This window comes from Delphinus delphis, chromosome 9 (assembly GCF_949987515.2).
Source record: "Delphinus delphis chromosome 9, mDelDel1.2, whole genome shotgun sequence".
NCBI classification, from domain to species: Eukaryota; Metazoa; Chordata; class Mammalia; order Artiodactyla; family Delphinidae; genus Delphinus; species Delphinus delphis.
This window is the reverse complement of record NC_082691.1, coordinates 94,007,818-94,034,290: the sequence shown is the minus strand read 5'-3', so window position 1 is coordinate 94,034,290 and position 26,473 is coordinate 94,007,818. Positions and strand designations below refer to the sequence as shown.

Below are 26,473 nucleotides of genomic sequence, written 5' to 3'. Positions count from 1 at the left end.
TTTATATATAGTAGTGTGTATCTGTTAATCCCAAATTCCTAATTTATCCCTCCCCTCCAGTAACTCTAAATTTGTTTTCTATGTCTGTGAGTCTGTTTCTGTTTTGTGAATAAGTTCATTTGTATCATTTTTTAAGATTCCACATATAAGTGATATCATATGGTATTTGTCTTTCTCTGTCTGACTTCATTTAGTATGATAATCTCTAGGGCCATTTGTATTGCTGCACATGGCATTATTTCATTCTTCTTTATGGCTGAGTAATATTCCATGGTGTGTGTGTGTGTGTGTGTGTGTGTGTGTGTGTGTGTGTGTATACACAGACATACACACACACACACATATACCACATCTTCTTTATCCATTCATCTGTCAATGGACACTTAGATTGCTTCCATGTCTTGGCTATTGTAAACAGTGCTGCGATGAACATTGGGGTGCATGTATCTTTTCGAATTAGAATTTTCATCTTTTCTGGATATATACCCAGTAGTGGGATTGCTGTATCATATGGTAACTCTATTTTTAGTTTTTTTTTTTTTTTGCAGTACATGGGCCTCCCACCGCCATGGCCTCTCCCGCCGCGCAGCACAGGCTCCGGACGCACAGGCCCAGTGGCCATGGCCCACGGGCCCAGCCGCTCCGCGGCACGTGGGATCATCCCGGACCGGGGCACGAACCCACGCCCCCCGCACCGGCAGGTGGACTCCCAACCACTGCGCCACCAGGGAAGCCCTATTTTTAGTTTTTTTTAAAGAAAGCTCCATACTGTTCTCCATAGTGACTGCACCAATTTACACTCCCACCAACAGTGCAGGAGGGTTCCCTTTTCTCCAAACCCTCTCCAACATTTAGTATTTGTAGACTTTTTTTTAATATTTATTGATTTATTTATTTGGCTGCATTGGGTCTTAGTTATGGCATGTGGGATCTTTGTTCTGGCATGCGGGATCTTTCATTGTGGTGCATGGGCTCTTCGTTACGGTGGGCGGGCTTCTCTCTAGTTGTGGCGCGTGGGCTCAGTAGTTGTGGCGTGCGGGCTCTCTAGTTACAGTGCACGGGCTCTAGAGTGCATGGGCTTAGTTGCCCTGCGGCATGTGAGATCTTAGTTCCCCAACTGGGGATCGAACCCGCATCCCCTGCATTGGAAGGCAGATTCTTAACCACTGGACCACCAGGGAAGTCCCTTGTAGACTTTTTGATGATGGCCATTCTAACTGGTGTGAGGTGATACCTCACTGTAGCTTTGATTTGCATTTCTCTACCAGCTAGCAATGTTGAGCATCTTTTCATATGCCTGTTGGCCATCTGTATGTGTTCTTTGGAGAAATGTCTGTTTAGGTCTTCTGCCCATTTTTTGGTTGGGTTTTTTTTTTTTTTTAATATTGAGCTGTATGAACTGTTTGTATATTTTGGAAATTAAGCCCTTGTCAGTCACATCATTTGCAGATATTTTATCCCAGACATAGTCTTTTTAGGCTTATTTGCTTTATCAATATCAAATTTATGTTTGGCATCTCTATTTATATGTCTTTCTGCATCTATAATAACTTTTGTTTCAGTATGGAGTCATGTTATAATCTTAGTGGCAGTTAATCTCAACATATGCAATACCAACAATGCATATAACTTAGTTGACTGACAACAGTGTGAATAGCCTTGACCAAATTGTACATCCTCAGGCACTGGTAACTATATCATGCCCACCATGTGGGCAACAGCAATTTTAAGATGTCATCAATCGTAAGATTGCATTCTGTTGTTATAATGTGCATGTGTGTGTGTTGGGGGGTGGTCTCTTAGAATGAGTGAAAAACATGTTATTTCTCAACGTCCAAATTTATATCTCCAGCCCAGACATCTTATTTAATTCTAGATGTGAATACCCAGCTCCTATTTAATGTCTTTACTCTGGTTGTTTAATAGGCATGTCAGGATGTTTAAAATAAAATTTCTAATTCCACATGTTGTGCCTTTATCTCCTATCCCCAGTGTTCCTTCTGCAGTCTTTTTGATTTGGGGCTCTTATATTCTTTGACTTAGGTTAAAAACTGCAGAGTCAAAGATGATTGCTTTCCATCATACCCCACATTCAATTCATCAGCAAATCCTGTTGACTCCACCTTTATACTATATCCAGAATCTGACGCATTTTACCACCTCTGCCAGTATAAATTTGGTAAAAAGCACCATCATCTTTCCTTTGGCAGTCATCTCCCATCTGGTTTCTTGGCATCGACTCTTGCTCCCACTATGGTCCATTTTCAATGTAGCAGCCATTTAAAAAATCTAAGTGATCATGTTACTTTCTTTCTAAAAAACCAATCTCTACAGATATATAGTTCACATACTATATTAATCACCCATTTAATGTGTAATTCAGTGGCTTTTCATATGTTTACAGACTTGTGCAAAAACCCTCACCAAAATCAACTTTAGGATATTTTCATCACTCCAAAGAAGAAACCCACACCTCTTAGCTCTCATCCCTCAATCCCTTTATTCTCCCCAGTCTTAGGCAACCAGTAGTCTAGTTTCTGCCTCTTGTGGATTTCCCTAGTCTGGACATTTTATGTAAATGGAAATACACAATTTGTGGTCCTTTGTAACTGGCTTCTTTCATTTAGTATTTAAGGTTTGTTCATGTTGTAGCGTATATATTTATTGCCAAATATATACATTGAATGGATATACACCACATTTTATTTATTATCAGTTGATGAATGTTTGAGTTGTTTCCCCTTTTTGGTTATTATGCATAACTCTGCTATGAACATTCACGTACAAGTTTTTGTATGTGTTGTTGTATGTCACTGTTCCTCTAACACAATGTATTATCTATTGTGTCTCAAGCCACCCCAAAGCTTAGTACTTAAAACAATCACTATGAGTCTATGAGCAGTCTTACTTTGGCCAGACTATGCTTTTAAGACCAGCTGGTGGTTCTAGGTAGGCTGGCTGGTCTAGGATGGCCTTGAAGGGCACTTGGTTCTATCAGGCTAGTCCACGCATGTTCTCATAGCAAGGCGGGGGTGTAAGAGCAAGCAAGTTCAGTTGTGCAGGAGGGCAAGAAGAAGTGTATATTTTCATTTTAAGCCTCTGCTTGGATCATGTTTGCTAATAACCTGTTGCCCAAAGTGAGTCACTTGGAGAAGCCAAGGGTCAGAGTGGAAAGGGGACTACAAAGTTATGACTCAGAAGGTATGTCTACAGGGAAACCATTAATTGGGGTCTTGAATGCAGTCAGCCTGTCTATCACACATACCAGTTTTAATCCTACCTTAATACCTTTGCCTTTGTTTCCCCTCTGGTCTCCTTTTTATATAGCTGCATGGTGAGCTTGCTCCCTCACTTTTTCAGGTCTCTGTTCATATATCATCTTATCATTGAGACCTTCAAGTCTGACCACTCTCCAAAATTAATAGCCACCTACCTCTCTCCTGTTTCCTGGCTCTGTTTTTCTTTGTAACTTTTTATCACCATCTGATATATGATGTATTCTCTTTGTTTAGTGCTTGTGTTCCCTCATCTAGAATGTATGCTCTGTGAGGTCAGGGACTTTGTTTAATTGCACTGTATTCATTGCCTAGAACCCTGCCATATAGTAGGCAATTATTAAATATTTGTTGAATGAAGGAATGCATCTACATTGAACCACTTTTACTTAAATTCTAATTTTCTCAAAAGTTCTCACCTGCCTTATGTTGGAGAATGTGTAAACGGTCAGCTGTTCTTGGTTAGAATATCTAATGATGGAATATTTCTTCTGCTTCTTATAAACACATAGACTGTGCAGTATATGAGTAGTTTTGCCACTTATTAGCTGTCTGTCCTGGGCCAGTTTTTTTTTTTTCATCTCTATTTTCTCATCTGTAAATTAAGGATAACAATAGTTTCAATCTCACTGAGGCGTTGGGAGGAGTTGAACAACTAAATATATATAAAGTGTGTAAACAGTTACTGCCTAATATTCCTGTCACCCACTTGTTATGTACATGGCACAGGGAAAATGGAACTGGAAGCTGGAGAGATCTTACATTGATGGAGAATTTGTGAGGTCTTTGAAAACTGGCAGTATATTTTTTTGGAAGTGGAAAGCACAGCAGAAAAAATAGCCAGGTGATATTTTTCCAGTGTGTGTATGGTTACATTGTATTCTTTTTTTTTTTTTTTTTTTTTTGCGGTATGCGGGCCTCTCACTGTTGTGGCCTCTCCCGTTGCGGAGCACAGGCTCCGGACACGCAGGCTCAGCGGCCATGGCTCACGGGCCCAGCCGCTCCGCGGCATGTGGGATCTTCCCGGACCGGGGCATGAACCCGTGTCCCCTGCATCGGCAGGCGGACTCTCAACCACTGCGCCACCAGGGAAGCCCCTACATTGTATTCTTAAAACATTCACATACCACTAAGTGCTCTTCACAAAATATTATGTGTTGTTCCAGGGTTTACAAAAAAAAAAAAAAAATGCCTAAAACTAGTGAGCATTCGTTTTAACTCTTGTCTCACTTGGGAGTCTTCTAGGTACCATTCTGGATATATCGGAAACAGGGTAGTTCATTACTTACACTGGATGCCTTGGGGCATGAGAACTTAATTCTCTCATGGAACCCCAGCTGAAAAAGAAAGAAAATATCTTGACTAAGGTGGCTCCTACTTCTCTGACCTCAGTTGAACCCTCTTGAATGTGATTTAATCAGTCTGCTCTGAGCTTACCCAGAATATAGAGTTTTTATATTTTCGTGCAGCCAGCACCTATAAAATACCTGCTTCTTGCCAGTATACTTAAGTGCTAGGAATAAAACAGTGATCAATGTGTTACAGATCTCAACTTTACTGAACTTACAGCCCTAATAGGCCATCATGGCCCCAGTTATTTACTTGTGACAGTGTTTTTCCACAAATCTTTGTGACAGTGATTTTAGAATTGTAGGATGTGGTGCTCAGAAGTGTTTCCTATGGTTTTGGAAAACAGAGAGTGACTTGGGATAGGAGGTTACAATGGAAGAAAATTATGACCTGGGGGTTGTACCAAAATTAATAGCAGGAAACATGATAAGTTGTTAAGATGTGTAAAAATATTGTAACTGAAAGTCCTGAATCTGTGCTGCATCTGTTTCACATGATATAAATCTGCATTTTCATCCAATTTTATTCCTACTCCAAATGCAGTTCTGTTTAATTCAGTTATATGTATGTGACAAAAATTTGATCTGTTATACTGAAGACCCTTTTGAATAGTAGTGGTGAGTAGTTAAATTTTTTAAAGTTACGTAAATTTAGTGGACAATTTTATGGACAGTTTAAAATGGTTCATTTATGGTGCTGTGTTCTTTTGTGTTTTGTCAGGATCCTTGAAATGTTAGGATTTACTTGCTCTTAACCAACCAAAAGAAATATTTTGATCCTCTTATTCCATTTCAGATAATTTTAGATTAATTTCCAAGTTTAACTCAAAGTCAGGATATATTCTGTTATTGATTTCTTGAGTACCACTTTCCTATTTTTATTTATTACTGGCTACTGGCCAAAGTAATTGTGGAACTACGATCAACAAACTCTTAAATCCTCGGCCTCTTTCTTAACCTGAAAGGTTCCAGACACCTGTCTGGCCCTTGATTCTAGCCGTTCTTCAGCCTTCTCAAGTAAAACTGTTTCTTCACAACTCACAGACTTCAGGACTAAGATATTAGTAAGGAATGACTATAAGAATTAATAATATCCTTGGGGAGGGGGTGGGAGGAATTGGGAGATTGGGATTGACACATATACACTATCGATACTATGTATAAACTAGATAAGTAATGAGAACTTATTGTATAGCACAGGGGACTCTGCATAATGCACTGTGGTGACCTAAATGGGAAGGAAATCCAAAAAAGGGGATGTATGTATATGTATAGCTGATTCATTTTGCTGTACAGTAGAAACTAACACAACAATGTAAAGCAACTATAGCCCAATAAAAATTAATTTAAAAAAAAGAATAATATCCTTGACTCTCTAGTCCGCCTCCCCTTTTATGGGCGGAATAAATATTGATACCAGCTGCCCAGCGTCTCTCTGCCTGCACTCAGGCAGTTGAATGTACTGCTCTAAGTTTGTGCCATGAACCTCAACAGGGCTTCAACAGTGTCTGGCAGTGCTGCTCCTTCTTCACTTTCCCTGTTAAGACTGCATTCTCACTCATTGCAAACCTCTCACAGCCCCCATTCTCATCTGTGGACTTCACCTCAAACTTTATTGAGAACTTGGATGCAGCTGTCATCATCTTTGCATCACCATATCTGCAGACCTATCTGCATTGGTCTTCATGTTCTGTCTTCCTTTCTCTTGTTATCAGAGACCTTCCATGACAGTCTAATCTAATTCCTCTTCTTGTGACTCAGGTTCCATCTCTTCTTACTGTCTCTAGGGCTTCCTTCCTGCAGTTAGCTTCTCTTTTCCACATCATGAATTTCTCTCTATTGGATTTTCCCTTCAGCCTACAAACATACTCTGTTATCTGCCAGCCCTGATACATGTGCAAATATATGTAAATATGATGATCAAAGATGTACAGTTATATAGATTTCATCCTTCCTAGTGTCTTCTATCCACTATTTCTTGTTCCTATCCTTATCCAATAAATTATCTTCATTGAATAGTTTTTCTCCTACCTCAGTGTCTGTTTCTTCTCAACCATTTTTGTGGACTCTATTCTTTACCAATCCTCTAAATATTGGTGGGCTCTAAAGTTGAGTCTTCTTTGCCTACACTCCCTTGGAAATTTGCTTATTAAAATACTGTGACACCCAAATGTATCTCCTGCCTCATATCTCTTCCTGAGTGCTAAAATGCATAGCTAGCTGCCTCCTTGATCATTTAATTATCCTCTCTTGTGGGTGATATAATACTTGATTTCTTCTCCTCAAGATTCCTCACTTGAGTAAATGGCATCACCGTCCACCCTGTTACTTAGTCAAAATCTTGGGGTGAGCCTTGATTCTTATTTCTCTCTCTCACCCTTCTCCCATGTCTAATTTATTAGTGAGTTTCATTTTCCTACCTCTAAAATATATACCAGATTCACCAGTTTTTCTCCATCTCCACTGCTTCCACTTTAGTCCAAGCAATCGTCTCTTGCTTAGCCTACAACCGTAGTCTCACTGGTCTTCTCTGCATCCATTCTTGCCCTTCCTATAATCTCTTCCCCACTAAAGTGATATTTGAGGCACTATATATATACTGCTTTGGATTTACATTGTCTAGAATTAAAGTCTGACTTCATTGTTTACCAGCTTTGTGGCTTTGAGCAAAATACTTAACAGCTCTGTGCCACAATATTCTCATCTATAAAATGGGATGATAATTGTCAATAATAATAAAATATCAATCAGGTTATGTCACACACACACACACTTCCACTTTTGAAACTTTGAATTCTCATATCTTAGAATAAAATCAAAGCTACTTACCATGGCTTTCAGGATGCTTCATAACCTGGCCCTTTGCCTAATTGTTCTGACCGCTTTTTGTTATCATTCTTGCTATCTTTAACTCTCTACTTTAAAACATGACTTTTTATGGAATATCTTTTTTTTTGGTTGGGGAGCAACTTAGGTTTTTGTTTTGTGTTTGTTTTGTTGTATGTAAAGATAGTGCCAAATTTTTAAAAATCAGGTGATGTTTTTTCACCTGGTGAATCATTTATCTTTATAAATAGACCTACTGTGTTTTCTAGTTTTGTGGGAGACTGGTAAATTCCTAGAAGTAGAACTGTGAAGTCAAAAGATAGGAGTGTTTTCAGAACTATAAGTCCTGTTGAGGTAAATTTTTGAGACCTTACGTGACCAAAAAGTTTCATTACCCTCATGCTTGATTGGTAGTTTCCTGGAGGGTAGAATTCTAGGTTCAAATCATTTTTATTCAGGGCAATGAAAACATTACTCCATTGTCTTTTCTGTTCAAAGCTTTATTGAGATATAATTCACATATCATAGAATGCACCCATTTAAAGAGTACGCTTCAGTAGTTTTTAATATATTCCCAGAGTTGTGCAATCGTTATCACAATCCATTGTAGAACATTTTTATCACCCCAAAGAGAATCCCCCAGATAGAATTCACTCCCCATTCCCACTAACCCCTCAGCTTTAGGCAATAAGTTAATCCATTTTCTGTTTCCATTCTCTTTTCATGTTGCTGATGAAAAGTCTGATATCAATTCTAGTTATTCAGTAGGAAACATTTAGGGTTTTCTTCTCAACTTTGAGTTTCTGAAGTTTATTCATGGAAACTAGGATTTATTCAGACATGAGTCTTTTTTACTCATCTATCTTAGCCCTCACTGAGCGTTTTCAGTCAGAATACTGATGTTTCTCCTTAGGTCAGAATATTTTAAAATTTTTATTTCTTCTATTTTCATCATTTAGAGTTTTTATCAAATGAATTTTGAACTTCCCGGTTATGTTCTTAATATCCCAACTATTTACTTGTGTTATGCACCTCTGTTTTGTCCTTTGTTTTGCTTTGCTTTACTTTCTGGGAAGTTTCTTTAACTTTATATTGCAAATCACTGCCATGGTCTTTACCAATGCTCATTCTGTTATTTACCCCTTCTAAATTTTTTTCGCAATAATAATATTTCCATTTTCTCCTTACCCAGTCATTCTGTTTGTTCATCGTGATCTTCCTCTTTCTTCCTGTTGGATTTTCAGTGTCTTCTTTTTTTTTTAATTGAGATATAATTGACATATAACATTATATTAGTTTCAGGTATACAACATAATGATTTGATATTTGTGTATATTGAGAAATGATCACCACAATAAGTTAGTTAACATCCATTTTCACACAAAGAAATTTTTTACCCCTTAGGATGAGAACTTTTAAGATCTACTCTCTTAGCCACTTCCAAATATACAGTACAGTATTATTAACTATAGTCACCATGCTGTACATGTCTTGTGAATCTTGACTGTCTATTCATACTTATGAATAAAAGACTGAGTTAATTATAGTAGAGAACTTTGTAGTTATACAGATCTAGACTTCTTTTCTAAATGGGAAGTCTGATCGTGGGTTTTCCATAAGTCTTTTGTGTTCATTGGTTGGTCTCTTTTAGGGCACAGGGATTGGAGTAGGCAGGTTTAGGGCTGCCCCAATTACAAAAGTAAAGACAAGTTTAGTGTGGAAGGAGCTAACCAACTCACCAGGTCAATTTATTTATTTCCTTCCTTCTTTCCTTCCTTCCTTCCTTCCTTCCCTTTTCAAGCATATATAAAATTGTAGAGAATAACATGACCATCCATGTATCCATTACCCAACTGTGTTGAATCATGTCTTTTTTCATATTTCCTTCAGATTTTTTAAATATATAAGAAAATTATAGAAACAATAATCAAAGAGATCATATAATCAAAGATTACCTTTGAATCTATTCCTTGCCCTCTCTCTTTTCAGAGGTAACCATTATCCTCAATTTAGTGTTTATCATACCCATGCATGTTTCTATATTTTTGCTGTGGGTATATATCCATGAACAATGTCAGTTCCATGTTTAAAGCTGTACATACCCTGGAATTTGCTTTTTTCACTCATTATTGTGTTTTTTGAGATATGTTCATGTTGATATATTTAGCTTTAGTTCTTCATTTTGACTTCTATCTAGTATTCCATTTCACAAATATATTGGAGTTTGCCCTTTTTTCTCTTAGGGAATATTTGACTTGGTTCCAATATTTTGCTATTATAAACATTATTGCAATGAATATGTCTTGTGCCTATGTTAATATGTAATAGCTAGATGATAGCTTAATGCCTATCTTCAACTTTACTAGATATTGCCAGTTTATTCTCAGACATTTACATCATACCCACCTGTAGAATAGAAGAGCATCTATTGCTGTACATGGTTGGTGCTGAATTTTTTGCCAGTCCCATGGGTGTGAAATGGTTTCTCATTTTAATTTTCATTTCTTTGATTACTAATGAGGTCATTTATTTTATCATGTGTTTTTTGGATATTCTGAATTCTCTTTAGTGAACTCTTATTCATAAACCCTTTGCTCTGTTTTCTTTTGGATTATTTGACCTTTTCTAAAGAGATAACCAGTTACCCCAGCATTATTTATTATACAGTTTTGTTCCCCACTAAATTATAATGCCAACACAAACCATATGCCATGTATATAAATACCTGTGCCTACTCAGCCATAAAAAAGAATGAAATAATGCCATTTGCAGCAACATGGGTGGACCTAAAGATTATCATACTAAGTGAAGTAAGTCAGACAAAGACAAATATCATATGATATCACTTATATGTGGAACTTAAAAAAATGATACAAATGAACTTATTTACAAAACAGAAATAGACTCACAGACATAGAAAACAAACTTAGAGTTACCGGAGGGGAGGGATAAATTAGGAATTTGAGATTAAGAGATAAATACTGCTATATATAAAATAGATAAACAACAAGGACTTAATGTATAGCACAGGGAACTATATTCAATATCTTGTAATCACCTATAATGGAAAAGAATCTGAAAAAGAATGTGTGTGTGTGTATAAAACTGAATCACTTTGCTATATACCTGAAACAATGTAAATCAACGATACTGCAATTAAAAAAAAAATCCATGTTAAAAATAAATCCCTGTGCTTCTGAGTCCTTTATTCAGTCCATTTACTCTGTTTTTCTATTCCTACCATACTATTGCTTTATAAATCTTGCTGTCTGGTAACACCTTTCTTACTTTCCTTATTATTAAAAGGCTATCATTTTACAGTGCTTCCATAAGAATTTTAGAGTTTGTCAAATTCCATGGGGAAAAAATCTCTCTTGGGAATTTATTGTACTGCACTGAATTAATTTGGGGAAAATTGAGATTGTTATGGCATTGAGTCCTCACACACACACACACACACACACACACACACAATTCACGTATTTGTCAAATGAAGAGGGGGCACACATACACATATCATATAGTGTAAATGTGAAATAAAGTTTAGTGGAGAAAAGTAAGTACCAGAATACACACAATCCCCTGAGCTCTTTTATTTCCACATATTTGTGTTTTTAGGGTAGATATAACTAGAATTAATTTACCATGGAAAGAGCTCCTAGGTAATAATTGGAGCTTTGATGTTGATGAAATAGCCTTATTAGAAAGGGAAAGCATCCTGAGCTCTGTAATTGTCCTCAGCCTCTTCTTGCATTGAGTAAACTCAGGCTGTTGAGTCAGCTTCTTGATAGGCTATAATAAGAAGGGAGGCAATTAGCCTCCAGAGTCATCTGAGTTTGTCTCTTATTAATATTCTTTTATGCACTTGTATATTATTTTGTTGTTTATGCCACAAAGATCTTGCAGTCTTTTGTTAGATTTATTCCTGAATTCTTTACAGTTTCTGTTGCTGTTGTGAACGGCATCTTTTTTTAATTGGCTCTGGCTGATGCATTGGAACACTATGTAATATTTGTATCCTTGATCTTACATCCGCCAGTCCCAGTCTTGCTGAACTCTTACATTAGTCTTTATAGTTAATAGTTATTAGCCCTAACCGTTTATAGAGTCTCTTGGGTTTTTCTATAGATAGCGTGTTTTCTACAAATAAATTTTTATCTCTACCAGTCCAATTCTGAAGTCTCTTTGTATCGTATCTCCATGCCATTAACTGTAACGTCTTGTATATCACAGCAGTGATAACAGGCACCCTTATCTTTTTTTTTTTTTTTTTTTTTTTTTCGGTACTCGGGCCTCTCACTGCTGTGGCCTCTCCCGCTGCGGAGCACAGGCTCCGGACGCGCAGGCTCAGCGGCCATGGCTCACGGGCCCAGCCGCTCCGCGGCATGTGGGATCCTCCCAGACCGGGGCACAAACCCGCGTCCCTTGCATTGGCAGCCGGACTCCCAACCACTGCGCCACCAGGGAAGCTCTGGCACCCTTATCTTATTCCTCATCTTTCACTGTGGTATTTTGCTGCAGGTTTCATATACTTTATTAAAAGATCCCTATTTCTAACATTCTAAGATCTTTTAAATAAATGTTGACTTTTTCAAAAATATATTCGCATTTTGTTACTCATTTATAATTTAGTTGCATCATGGTAAACAAATATGGTTTGTATGATAGCAATTTTTGTATTTATGAAACTTGCTTTGTGGCTGATATATAGAAGTAAAAGGAAGAGTAACAAAACTCGATCAATTTCATACAAGTCAGAAAAGCAAGAAGCAGCAGCATAAGCAGAAAGCACATAATAAGATGATAGAAATGTATCAGCTACAAAAATATAAATGAACTAAATTCTCTGGTTAAAACACAGATGTGTTTAAAACAAAACAAGCTAACAAAAAAAGAAGTCTATCTATAATTCATTTATAGGAGACACACAATGGTTGAAAGTCAAAGGGTGAGAAAGGACAATACCAGACAAGTAGTGGTTAAATGCTGGTGTAGGTAGGTTAATATCAGACTTTAAGATAAAAAGCATCGTTGGGAGAAAGAGGACCATTACTTAACATTAAAGGTAAAAGAAATTAAAAGTTTGGGTAAGGGCTTCCCAGGTGGCGCAGTGGTTGAGAGTCCGCCTGCTGATGCAGGGGACACGGTTTCGTGCCCTGGTCCGGGAGGATCCCACATGCCGCGGAGCGGCTGGGCCCGTGAGCCATGGCTGCTGAGCCTGCGCGTCCGGAGCCTGTGCTCCGCAACGGGAGAGGCCACAACAGTGAGAGGCCCGTGTACCGAAGGGGAAAAAAAAAAAAGTTTGGGTAAGAGCTCAAACCTACAGAAAAGTTGAAATAATAGTACCATGAATACTTACATAAATACTATTTACACTACCTAGATTCAACAGTATGTTAACATTTTGCTCAATTTATAGCTCCTAAGGAGAAAAAAGAAATTATTTTACCTGGTCACAATATCATTATGTCTAGGAAGATTGACAGTTCCGTAATCTTATATCTAGTACATGTTCAAATTTGCACAGTTACCCCAAGAATATCGTTTATAGCTGTTCTCCATCCCTGAACTAAGATCTTCTCTTTGTGCATGCATTAAATCAGTTGCTGGCTTTTAGTAGTAGTTGTCTTTTAGTCTGAAGTGACCACCCACCATTTTGTTTCCCATGACATAATTTATTAAAGAGACCAGGACAGTTGTCATGGAATGACATGTTTGGGTTTGTCTGATTTCATAGCTTTGATTTTCAAAGGAAGGTAAATATCTTACAGAATGTCGCATATTCCATATTTGTCTGATTATTTCATTGTGGTTCTTTTAGCATATTTTTCTTTATTCCTTATATTTCATCTAAACTAGAAGCTAAGTATAAAGGTTTAGATTCTATTTAAATGTTTTGCACGTATACTTCATGGGTGATAAATAATGTATTGTTTATGTTGCATCACATTAAGAGGCACTTGTCAAGTTGTCACTGTTAATGATTCTAAGCCACATCTCTCCTTGTAAAGGTGTATGTTTCCCTTTGTCTTTAATCTGGGGGGAAATACTTTGGCACTATGCTAGTATCCTGTTCATCAATTTTTCACCTAATGGTTTTAGCATCCTGTCCTTTTCTGAATCAATTATTTTATATTAGCTGTCATTGTTTTGTAAAGAGGAGCTTCTTGGGACTTTCCTGGTGGTGCAGTGGTTAAGAATCCGCCTGCCAGTGCAGGGGTCACAAGTTTGAGCTCTGTTCTCGGAAGATCCTGCATGCCACAGAGCAACTAAGCCCGTGCACCACAACTACTGAGGCTGCGCTCTAGAGCCCGTGAGCCACAACTACTGAGCCCGCATGCCACAACCACTGAAGCCCGCACATCTAGAGCCCATGCTCTGCAACAAGAGAAGCCACTGCAATGAGAAGCCTGCGCACCACAACAAAGAATAGCCCCCACTCGCTGCAACTAGAGAAAAGCCCGCTCACAGCAACAAAGACCCAACACAGCCAAAAATCAGTTAATTAATTAAAAAAAAACATACGTGCTATTTACTTATTAAAAAAAAAAGAAGAGCCTCTTATATCAAATGAGAATAACTATGATTTTTCCCCTAAAAGGCAGGATAAATGCATAATTCTTTTCCATTAATATTTAATTTTCTAAAGATGTCACAGTTACCTAAAGTCTCCCATCAAACACTATTTTTATGGGCTAGTGAATTTTTATTTTTTTAAATGTATGCAGTCTATTATAGCTAGTTGTAGTCTTTACTCTTTTTGCTGAAAACCTCCCAAATTTGACCAGTAGGAGTCCCTTCAGGCTAGCTCCTGTGTTGTTTTCACATCTGTCCAACACAACAAGATGTTCCAGAACTCCTCTTCTTGAATAATAAATAGATGGACCTTAAAATGCTTTAGTGCTGGCCATTTCTCCCATTAGTTGTAGTCATTGTTTCAGTTGTTATTTTATATAGTCTGTGCTTACTTTATATATACTCTCATGTTTATAGTTTCTAGGTTCCCCATTTTTATTAGTTTCCTGTGGCTGCAATAGCAAATGGCCACAAACTTGGTGGGTTACAACGGTACAAATTTATTCTCTTAGCAAGTCTGAAATAGGTTTCACTAGGCCAAAACTAAGGTGTCAGAAAGGCTGTGCTCTCTCTAGAGCAATTTCCTTGCCTTTTCCAGCTTCTAGCGTTGCATTCCTTGACTCATGGCCCCTTCTTCCAACTTCAAGGCCAGCAGTGTAGCATCTTCAAACCTCTCTGGTAGGTCTCCTATTGCCTGATGCTCTGTAGTAAAATCTCCCTCCAGTTCCATTTTATAAGGACGTGATTACACTTAGGGCCCACCCAGATAATCCAGGATAATCTCTCTAACTCAAGATACTTAATTACATTTGCACAGTTCTTTTTGTCATATAAGGTACCATTTATAGGTTCTGGGTTTCAGGATGGATACGTCTTGGGGGATGTTAATTAGCCTGCCATACTGTTCTTTTATATTATTCTGGGTTCAGTTTCCTTTTTCTAGGTTGTTAGCTATTTTCTTTTAGCACCTTGAAGTCAATTCATTATCCTCTGGCTTCTTTTACTGTTCTTAGGAGTATGACATCAGTCTAATTTATCTTTCTTTTCTTTCTGGTTGACCTTAAGAACTTTTGTGCATTTTCACTTCAACCTGGATGGTTGTGGATTTAGGTTTATCTGTCAGGCCAGGACTCATTTTGCTACTCTTGAGTATTTTTGATTTCCAACTGTTTTGGAAAATTACAGCCATCTTCTTTTCAAATATCTCTCCCATTTTCTGTTTACCTCTGCATTTACTAATTCTGTTCTTTATGTCTTTCATGTTTTCCTTTCATTTTTTTCTGCCTTTTGGCTAATTTTCTCTGAATCATCTTCTAGTTCTTTAATTCTCTTTTCAAGTCTAATCTATTTACTTATACTGAGATTTTGTTTAATGACTATATGATTCAAAATTCAGTCTTTGTAGTTTCTTCATGCTTCCTTTTTATATGTATGTGTTGTCTTTAAGCTTTGAGATCTTCCAGAGTTATTTCAGTAGGAACTTCCTCTTATATTTTGGTCCACAGTTTATTAGCTTTGATTTTTTTGGTCAAGCTTGATTATATCTGTATTATTTTAGAGGAATTACTCAGAATTTTTTCTGGTGAATGACAGGTGTGCTAGTTTTCTTGCTTTCAGTACCATGATTCTTTTAACAATTTTCTTGGAATTTTAGGAAAAAGTCTTTTCTTTATTATTATTTATTATCTTTGGTAATAATCATTTGTTTTTTGGCATCTATTAGACTAGTCCTGTAATTTTCTCCTTTGACCTAAAGTATAATGTTACTGGATTTCTAATGAATGACTATCCCCACATTAAAAAATACATATATAGTTTTGAATTATGTTTAAGAGTTTGTCTTTCCTCACAGGTTTGATTATTTTGTGGCTTTATTTTTTTGTCTTATCTTTGTCAAGTTTTGACATATAAAATGAATTTGGAAGATTTTCTTTTTTACATATATTATCACCTATTAATAATTGATAGTATATTTCCTTAAAGGTTTGATAGAAACCAATAATTTGGATCTGATACCTTCTTATTGGGAGGAGGGGAGTCAGTGGCTATAGTTTTTTCTGCCTTTGCTACCCTTCAATTCCTCCCATAGCAGTTTGTCTGCATTATATTTTAACTTGGCTTTTAAAAAAAAATTCAGTCCTTTTTTGGAGAGTGAATTTTGCCATTTTTAAAGTTGCTAGAAATGATAAGTTGTTTACTAGTATTGCCTGGTTTTAATTGCTGTGTTCTACTGAAGAGATCAAAAAAGGATAGGAAATCTTCTAGTACCTTTCTTGAAGTTTTTTGTTCTTAATTCTTTCATTTCCCTTTTAGGATTGTTGTAACAGTTTTTCTTGTTTTTCCAAGAAGACATTTTAAGGCCAAAGCTCTATGTCTACTGTTAACTTTACAGTATCTTATTCTACTTTTTAATATATCGTCAAAGTATAAATATCATCAAAGCTTTTTTTCTTACTCTTTGGGGAAAATCTGAAAGAAGTTCCTCTCCCAGACTCATCTTTTCTAATTACAGCTAGGGTTCATAGTGATTTTTCTTCATTCTTCGGATATAAAGTTGCTTTTGTTTGGAAGTTAAGAAACCTGTCTTTCAGGCATTTGTGGTCAGGCCCTGCATTTTCTACCTCCAGCAAGAAAATTTAATTCTAATCAGTTCTAATCAGCTCAGTCTCCTCATTTCCCCCATGCTCTTTGCCCTCTCTAATTTTTTTTCTTTTCCCTTTCTCCCATTCTTTGGGGGAATGGTTCTTTACCCTAACTGCACATGAGTTTTATCTGTGGAGCTTTAAAAAAAAAAAAAAAAAAAAGGAATGTACTTAATTTCCTGGACTGGAAAGAATCGCTGAACTAGGATTAATATTTCTCTCTTATGCTATTCTGAAGACAGCTTAAATCTTAGCTCCAGCACTAATTGAATACATGTTATGACAAAGACACACCAAGATAAGTGATGGGGGAATAAAAGATGAATAAAACATGTTTCTGATCTCAAAGTAGCTAATAGACATGAAAAACATAAGCAATTTTAGGATATCAAATTTTGACTATAAAGCAGTTCTGCCTGGGTGGTCAATGAACTCATCATAGAGGGAGTTTGTCATTTTCTGAGATGAAGAGACTGTAACAAAAACAAGTTTTGAAGGGGCTCTGGGGGGACAGATCAAAAGTTGACTTTTGAACATGTTAAGTTTGAGATGCTTATTAGTTATCTTAGTAGAGATATTCAGTAAGCAGTTGGACAAAAAGTCTGGAGTTGAGAGGATAAAGTTGGGTTTAAAAATTTGGGTTTCATCAATTCATATTTGGCATATAAAGTCACAAGATTAGGTAAGATCACTTGGGGTGTAAGTGTAGCTAGAGAAAAGAAGATATCTAATACTTGTTGGGGATATGAGAAATTAGCGAAGGAGTCATAAAGGAAAATATTGTAATATCTGACTGTAGAAAAAATTAGAAACTTCTGTCATTCTCAAACTTTAATAAGGATCACTTTGTTAAAGTTTGGTAGGTCTGAAATGGGGCCTGAGATTCTGCTACTCTAACAAACTTCCAGAAGATTATGCTGCTGGTAGTCTACGGACCGTGCTTTGAGTAGCAAGACTTTCTGTGACTATAGAGACATAAAGTAAAAAGAAGGAAAGACTGTAACGTTTGTAGGAGAATAAGGATTAATACCCAGAATATCCAGAATAAAGGGTATCTATAAATGAACAAGAAAAAAATAGATGGGGAGAAAGGATACAGATAGGGAATTTTCCATAAAGAAATTAAAATGGTCAATAAACATGAAAAATGCTCAACTTTCTAGGAAATACAAATTGAAACAAGATCATCTTTCCCCTTAAGATCAGGAAAAGTTTAAAAATTTGAAAATATCCAGTGTTGGTGAGATTGTGGGGAAAAGGGTGGACTGATACCCTAGTAGGAGGGTATCTTGGTACCTTTTTCCTTTTGGAAGACCATTTGGCATATTAACTTTTTAAATGTGCATATCCTTCAATCCAGGAATCCTTTGCCTTGGTACCTAAAAGGAAAACTTGTACCTTTGCCCAGAAAGGCATTTCAGAGCTATTCACTGAATTGTTTGAAGTTGAGAAAAATGAAATAATCTAAATGTCCTCTAGTAAGGAATTATTAAATAAACCAAGCGTCCTGAAACCCTTTGCTCACTTATTCTCCCTTGTACATTTTAAAATTGTCTCACATTTTTGGGACTTCTCTGGTGGCTCAGTGGTTAAGAATCCGCCTACCAATGCAGGGGACATGGGTTCAAGCCCTGGTCCGGGGAGATCCCACATACTGTGGAGCAACTAAGCCGGTGCACCACAACTACTGAGCCTGTGCTCTAGAGCTCACAAGCCACAACTCCTGAGTCCACATGCCACAACTACTGAAGCTCACGCACCAGAGCCCGTGCGCTGCAACAAGAGAAGCCACCGCAATGAGAAGTCCGTGCACCGCAATGAAGAGTAGGCCCCGCTCACCACAAGTAGAGAAAGCCCACGCGCAGCAACAAAGACCCAATGCAGCCAATAAATAAATAAATAAAGAAATAAAATTTTTTTAGAAAATTGTCTCATGTGTTTTCATTATAACTGTAATAGTTTAAAAGACCATGATTTCTAGTATATGTTAAATAGATTTTGGTTACACCTTAAAATTGCAGATTCAAATCATTCAGTTTATAGAGAGTATCTATCATATACCGTATGCAGAGCAGATTCTCACACCACTCAGATAAATTGAACTCATTTTTCGTAAGGAAAAAAAATCTGACTTCTTATTTATCTTAAAATAAACATGTAATATGTGCCTGTATTATGACTTCTGAATTCTAGACTTTGAATTCTCAGCTGGCTGAGACTTCTGAATTCTCAGCTGGCTGGCTGGTTAAATGGATGAGGCTTGGAGCCTTCCCAAGAATGTGTTTCATTAATAAAATAAGGTCTTGCTCTTAATTTCCCCCCTTTTCCTTCTTCTTTTGTTTGTTAGGTGCTTTGAAGTTTATACAGCTCAGAACAGTGCACCTTAGTAGGATTTGAGATGGATAAGAACTTTGCCTTTCTTTTACAAAGTGGAGAATTACAAAGTGGTAATTTTAAAAGGAGAGGAAGAAAGGAGAACTAGTTCTAAAGCAGATCAACTAGGAAGAGTACAGATAGACATTGAGGATCTGGAAATTGATTCTCCTAAAATCATCCATGTCGACCTAACCTTAGGTTACCGTTGAAGTTTGAAGACCGTTGAAATAAGCAGTGCCATAACAATATTTTGAAATGAATGTTAGATCTATCTATACTTAATTCAGCCATTTAAAAGGATGCTTATACAACCCTTGAAATGGAGTAAAATACATGTGTATTGACATGGAAAGAATTCTGAGGCATGTTGTTTGGTGAAAAAAGCAAGTGTTAAAAATATTTTAATATGTAATATTTATATTATATATAGTTGTATATTTTATATATGTATATATTTACGTTTTTTACTTGAGTGAAAAGGAGACATGGAAGAATGTATATTAGACTGTAAACAGCACTTACCTTTTTGGCAGGGGGCCCAGCAATGTGGGGAAAGTGAAAAGAGATTTTCATTGCTTGTTCCTGAATACTCATGTATTATTTAAATCTTTTATAGTTGAGAATATATTGTGTTACTAGTGTAGGAAAAAATTTAAAGAAGTTTAATAATAAAAGGGAAAAACCACTATACTAAGTGATCTCTAAGGTCTCTAAGCTTTAAATTTCAAGGAACACTGGCAGTTACTTCAGTATTTTAATAGAAATGTTAAAATATTTCTAATTCATATTCTAAATGATTTGTATTCAAATTCTTTCAAAATATTTTTTAGGTGTGGAATATCAAACAAATGATTAAATTGACACAGGAGCATATAGAGGCCCTACTGGACAAATTTGGTGGGGAGCATAATCCACCATCAATATATCTGGAGGTAAGCTTTTGAGTATCATATATGTAGTAATTTTGGAAAGAAGAAAATGAACTTATAAAAAAGCATTTGTACTGGTAATATTGGTTATTTTAGGGAGTGGGATTAGAAGTAGATATGGGAAGAGAGAATTAGCTTTGTCTTTATTGTACTTTTTAATCTTGTTTCACTTGTTACAGTAAACATGTAGTATTTTCTAATTTGGAAAATATCAAAACTAAAGGAGAAGTTGTATATAAGCTTCAAAATATCACCCTGGTTTAAAAAAAAACAAAAACTTAGTGAAAAAAAGAGAGAGAGAAAACAGTCTTTTCTGGAGGTCAGCAAACTAGTTACCATATTAGAAAATGGGGAGAATTTTGTGAAATATCTTTTTCCCAGAACAAATCCCCACAAAATAGGTTTTTGCTTCCTTATGGATAAAGTCTACAGTATTTAAATAGCTCAAAATTGCTTAGCCTTACTGTTTGATAGTGCCTTCAGGCTTTTGTATCAAACCTTTAACATAACTGTAAATTTATTGATTAGTCATTGTTCTTAATCCTGTGAGGTAGTAGTTACTGTTATAATCACAGGTAGGCTTTCTTGGCGTTAGTTTCCTATGTAAGTCACTCAGCTCCCACAGCTAGGAAGCTGTTATGGAATCTAGGCAGTCAGGCTCCACAGCCCACACTGCTTACCACTACACTATACTGGCTGTCTCTATAAAAGCTGGCTCCAACTGTAATCACTAGTCACACTGGGAGATAACCCTAAATTACAAATGATCAGGTTACCATTTGCCTTCAAATGCCAGAGATTTTTAGGCATGGATTGACAGACTCCTAAATGAAAATTCTAATTTAGTAATCTAATTACTTTTAAAGGGTAAGTAAATCTTCAGTATTTCAAGAGAAAGTAAGCTTGCATTTCTAAAATAAACTTGGAAGTTTGGAAATAACTGCTAATAAACTGTTCTCTTCTTCATATGGCTTATCACAGAGCACACTGCCAGTTAGTATCGGTGCTAGGACTAGAATTCATACTTGTGAATATAGTTAGTGTACTTTCTAATATCCCATGCTGGTTTTTTTTTTTAACATGTTTATTGGGGTATAATTGCTTTGCAATGGTGTGTTAGTTTCTGCTTTATAACAAAGTGAATCAGTTATACATATACCTATGTTCCCATATCTCTTCCCTCTTGCGTCTTCCTCCCTCCCACCCTCCCTATCCCATCCCTCCAGGGGGTCACAAAGCACTGAGCCGATATCCCTGTGCCATGCGGCTGCTTCCCACTAGCTATCTACCTTACGTTTGTTAGTGTGTATATGTCCATGACTCTCTCTCGCCCTGTCACAGCTCACCCTTCCCCTCCCCATATCCTCAAGTCCGTTCTCCCGTAGGTCTGTGTCTTTATTCCTGTCTTACCCCTAGGTTCTTCATGACATTTTTTTTTTTCTTCTTAAATTCCATATATATGTGTTAGCATACGGTATTTGTCTTTTTATTTCTAACTTACTTCACTCTGTATGACAGACTCTAGGTCTATCCACCTCCTTACAAATAGCTCAATTTCGTTTCTTTTTATGGCTGAGTAATATTCCATTGTATATATGTGTCACATCTTCTTTATCCATTCATCCGATGATGGGCACTTAGGTTGTTTCCATCTCCGGGCTATTATAAATAGACATGCTGTCTGTTTTACTTGTATGTGTGAGGAGAACGAGCAAAGGAGTCATAAGGAGGCAAATAGTCCTGGTGAAAATAGTAATTCTTTGTTAATCAGAGTTAGACAACTTAACCAGCAGTTTTTCTGCCAACCATTTTGTGTCGGGAAACTTTCCCCATCCTCATGTAATCCATTTGCATCGATCACCATGTCTCACTGTTGCAGGGATTTACTACCCCTCCACACACATACGCTTCAGGCTTTTTACTATTTGAATTACATCTAACGAGGACGGTATACAGCAGACTATACCTCATAGGTTATATCATTAGCATGTAGATTCTTACTCTCAGGGACTAACACTACACAATTTCTCTGTAGAAGGCAGTATAATATAGTGGTTAAGATGAACCATGGAGTCACACAGACCCTGTGTTTAAATTCTGGCTCTGCCTTAATTTATGCAGACAGGTTACCTAACCTCCTTATACCTCACCTCATTGGTAAGATGGGACTGTATCACACATATGGTAATTTAAAGATTAAATTGAGTTTATAATTATGAAATAGCATAGTTCCTGACACATATTAAGTGCTCCGTAAATCTTTGATTCATTTGTTCAACAGATAATTTTTGAGTGCCTGCTAATATTTGTACTTGTCTAAGCTCAGGGGATATAACAAAAAACAACCCTGCCCACCCCACCTCCAGCTATGCCTTCAGATAGCTTGTATGTTAATCAGGGGAGTGGGTTACAGAAAATAAACATAGAAATAATAAAACATTGAACTTACCACCATTTGATATACTGTGAAGAGGAGCCTGGCTGCAGATGGCAGTATTCTTCCCTGAGGAAAGTTGACCAGGCCCAGGGAAAAGACTTGTGGGTATTGCTATTTGAAGGCCCTTAAGTGGGTAATCTACTGATTACCTACTGAGACCCACCATTCTCCTTTCTGTCTCTATGAATTTTACTACTCTAGAATGTCACATAAGTGGAATTCTAACGTATTTCCTGTAACTGGCTGATTTCATTTGGCATAATGTCTTCAAGCTTCATCCATGTTGAAGCATGTGTCACAATTTTCTTCCTATTTAACGCTGAATAATATTCCATTGTATGTATATATCACATTTTATTTATCCATTTATCTATCAATGGCTACCTTCAGTGGTTGGTTGTTTCCACCTTTTGGTTACTGTGAATAATGCTGATTTTACTTCTTTGGGGGTGTATACCCAGAGTGGAATTACTGAATCATAAGGCAATTCTATATTTAATTTTTTAAGGAATTGCCATTCTCTTTTCCATAAGCAGCTACATTTTGCATTCCCACTAACAATCCTTTATATGCTTGCCAAGACTTATTTTCTGTGTGTGTGTGTGTGTGTGTGTGTGTGTGTGTGTATGTTTAATAATAGGCATCCTAATGAGTGTGAAGTGGTATCTCATTGTGGAAATGCAAATCTCCAACTTTGTTCTTCTTTTTCAAAATTGTTTTGGCTATTTGGGATCCCTTGAATTTCCTCATGAATTTCAGAATGGATTTTCCTGTTTCTCCAAACACATTGCCATTTTGGTAGGGCTTACACTGAATCTGTAGATTACTTTGGGTAGTATTGACATCAAGAGTCCTTAACTCTTAAATATGAATGGACAGTTAAGAATAACCAGATAGGGACTTCCCTGGTGGCACAGTGGTTAAGAATCCATCTGCCAATGCAGGGGACATGGGTTCGAGCCCTGGTCCAGGAAGATCCCACATGCCACAGAGCAGCCTGTGTGCCACAACGTCTGAGCCTGTGCTCTAGAGCCTGCGAGCCACAACTACTGAGCCTGCATGCCTAGAGCCCGTGCTCTGCAATAAAACAAGCCACCTCAGTGAGAAGCCCGCACACCGCAACCAAGAGTAGCCCCCGCTCGCCGCAACTAGAGAAAGCCAGCGCGCAGCAAGAAGACCCAGTGCAGCCAAAAATAAAATAAATAATTAAAATTTAAAAAAAAGATTAATGAATAAATAACCAGATATTTAAAGAAAGCTATTAACAGGAAAGCTAATGGCAGAAATGGTCAAAAGGAACTCAGAAACAGTGCAGAGAACAGAAGAAAATTTGAAAATAACTATAATTAACATCAAAGATAAGAGAAAATATAGTAATCTGTTCTTGTTTCATGGTTGTACTAAAGAAGCAAAAGTAATAGAGAATAAGAGCTCTTGGAAACTAAAATAGTAAATTAAAATGGCATAACAGAAAATTTAAATATGTGTGTGTGTATCTGCATGTGCATATAAACAGACAAACAAACAAATGCTATAAAGTTAAGGACATCTTCCAGAAAGTAGAAAAAAACAAAGATGGAAAATATTAAAGGAAAGATCAGAAAAATTAGAGAATAAGTCTAGGAGATCTATAAAAATTACAAATGTTTTTAATCTGCAAAAAACAAATAACAATTTGTCCAAACATGTAGCGGTATTAATTTCCGCTCCCATAACAAGAAACACGAAGGTAAATTATTCAAAGATTGTTCTACAGCTCAAGGTTGTCAGACACTGGGGTAGATTGCTGTAGTCCTTTTGGTTTTTCTGTCATAACTGCAGCACATCTGAGAATCGTACTCTAACACAAGACGTCAAATCAGGAAGAAGGGATCACAGATGTTCTCTGGTGTACTGAGCCCTTGCAAGGAGGAAAACCTCCCCCCCCAAATCCCTTACAAGTCTTTACATTTCACCAACCAGAATGGGGTTACATACACCCCTAGACTAGTGCCTGTGCTTACATTTCCTGAAATAAGAGGCTAAAAAGTAAAATTTTCCCAGTGTTCACAATTTGGCTTCAGATTAGTTTGTGCACTGGCAGGTAGAAGTTGTGCTACAGCATTTCGAAAGAAACCCCTTTGGTGTTTTCATAGAGAGATAAATCTTTACCTATCTCTCCATTTCTTCCTTTTAGCAGAACAGAATGAAATCACTTATATCACCATCAGAAATCCTTGTGGCTTTCTTTTTTCTATGTACTAATTTATTTAAAAACGAGTTTTTAAGTTCTAGATTTTCTCCAACTGGCGTATGAATAATAATTAACATTCTGTTTATTCCCTTGATGATAACTGCAGTGAAATGAACTATTGTACTCTAAAGAATTTCAGGTTTGTCTTTTCAATCATTGGTTCCAGTCTTTTCTTTTTACCATCATACAGAGGAAGAAAAGATGAGTTTCCCCTAAAAGTTGTTCCTCAGAATTTCTTATTTTTCTCCCAATTCTTCTGTATTTACTCATCCAACAAATTATTTGAATGTCTTCTGTGTGTAAGATATAATGCTAGATGCTTTTCTAGTAGTAGATTCTTCTTTCTAGACCTGATATATTGGATTCCAGAGGTGAAGGGATAAAGTTTCTGGAATAACCCTAGTGTTACCACACTGAATCCAAGCTACCCCTGAATTTATATGTATGCTGGAGTCCCCTGCAGACAGACAGATGATGACAATAAAGCTCCTAACATTTATTGAGTGCTTGCTGTGCCAGGAACTGTTCTAAGCATACAGTAGGTCATTTAATCCTCAACCTGCCCTGTGAGTTATATTTAATATTCTCATTTACATTTTATAGATGAGGAAGCTCAGGCACAGAGGGTTTTAATAATAACATGACGAGAGTTACACAACTAGTAATGGGGTAGCCAAAGTTTGAAGCCAGACATTCTGAATTCAGAACCTGTGTTCTTTTTCTTTTTTTTATGAGTCTTCTATAACTGCTTACATTTTCCCCACGTGTATGTCTTCTTTTTTTTTTCTTTTTTATCAGAGCCTGTGCTCTTAATTGCTATATCATTATTATGATGCTGACAGCCTTTCTGATCTGTACTCTGTGTAGAACCCAGGATAATGCAGAGACATTTATCAAAACAAATACTGCAATGAAAATAATACTGGGACTCCCATGGTGGTCCAGTGGTTAAGATTCTGTGCTTCTAGTACAGGGGGCACAGGTTCAATCCGTGGCCAGGGAAGTTCTGCATACCACTCAGTGTGCCCCCCCCAAAAAAAAAAATCTGCGAAGAAAATAATACTGGAAGCTAGGTACTTCCTTTGGAATGCAGAACAGTTCATAAATTATCACTCGTGGGCAATTTGAAAGATTTCATTGTATCTTGTAAGATTAAGTTAAAAAGAATAAATATAATGAACTCTAATGATAAAAATTTTTTCTTCCACTGCCTTTTCCCATTATGTTTTAATTAAGTACGTCCTGAATTTTCTTCCCATTTTAATTTTTTTGTTTATTATTTTTTTAAGTCTTTATTGAATTTGTTACAATATTACTTCTGTTGTTTATGTTCTGGTTTTTTGGCCATGAGGCATGTCGGATCTTAGCTCCCCGACCAGGGATTGAACCCAAACCCCCTGCATTGGGAGGCGAAGTCTTAACCACTGGACTGCCAGGGAAGTCCCCATCTTCCCATTTTTAATTGGGAAATAATTCATATACCATAAGATTCACTTTTTTAAAGTGTACAATTGCATAGTTTATAGCATATGCACAGAATTGTACAGTCATCACCACCATCTAATTCCAAAACATTTTCATCACCTCAAAAAGAAACCCTTTACGCATTGGCAGTTGTTCTCTCCAGCCCCTGGCAACCACTGATCTACTTTCTAATTCTATGGATTTGCCTATTTGGACATTTCGTGTAAATGGAATCATACACAATGTGGCCTTTTGTGACAGGCTGCTTTCGCCTTAGCAGAATGTTTTCAAAATTGAACCATGTTGTAGCTTGTAGCATTCATTGTAGCATTTATTACTTTTATGGCTAATATTCTGTCATGTGGA

The 26,473-nt window shown here is 36.9% G+C and overlaps 1 protein-coding gene across 5 annotated transcripts in view; it reads left to right on the top strand.

The window, feature by feature from the left end:
* Positions 1-26,473, top strand: part of BRAF (B-Raf proto-oncogene, serine/threonine kinase) — a 161,361-nt gene that overhangs the window by 39,094 nt on the left and 95,794 nt on the right. For all 5 annotated transcript variants that reach the window (XM_060021006.1, XM_060021008.1, XM_060021005.2 and 2 more), the window contains exon 2: positions 19,875-19,976. In XM_060021006.1, the coding sequence (XP_059876989.1) occupies positions 19,875-19,976 (102 nt within the window). The remainder of the gene's footprint in view (positions 1-19,874; positions 19,977-26,473) is intronic.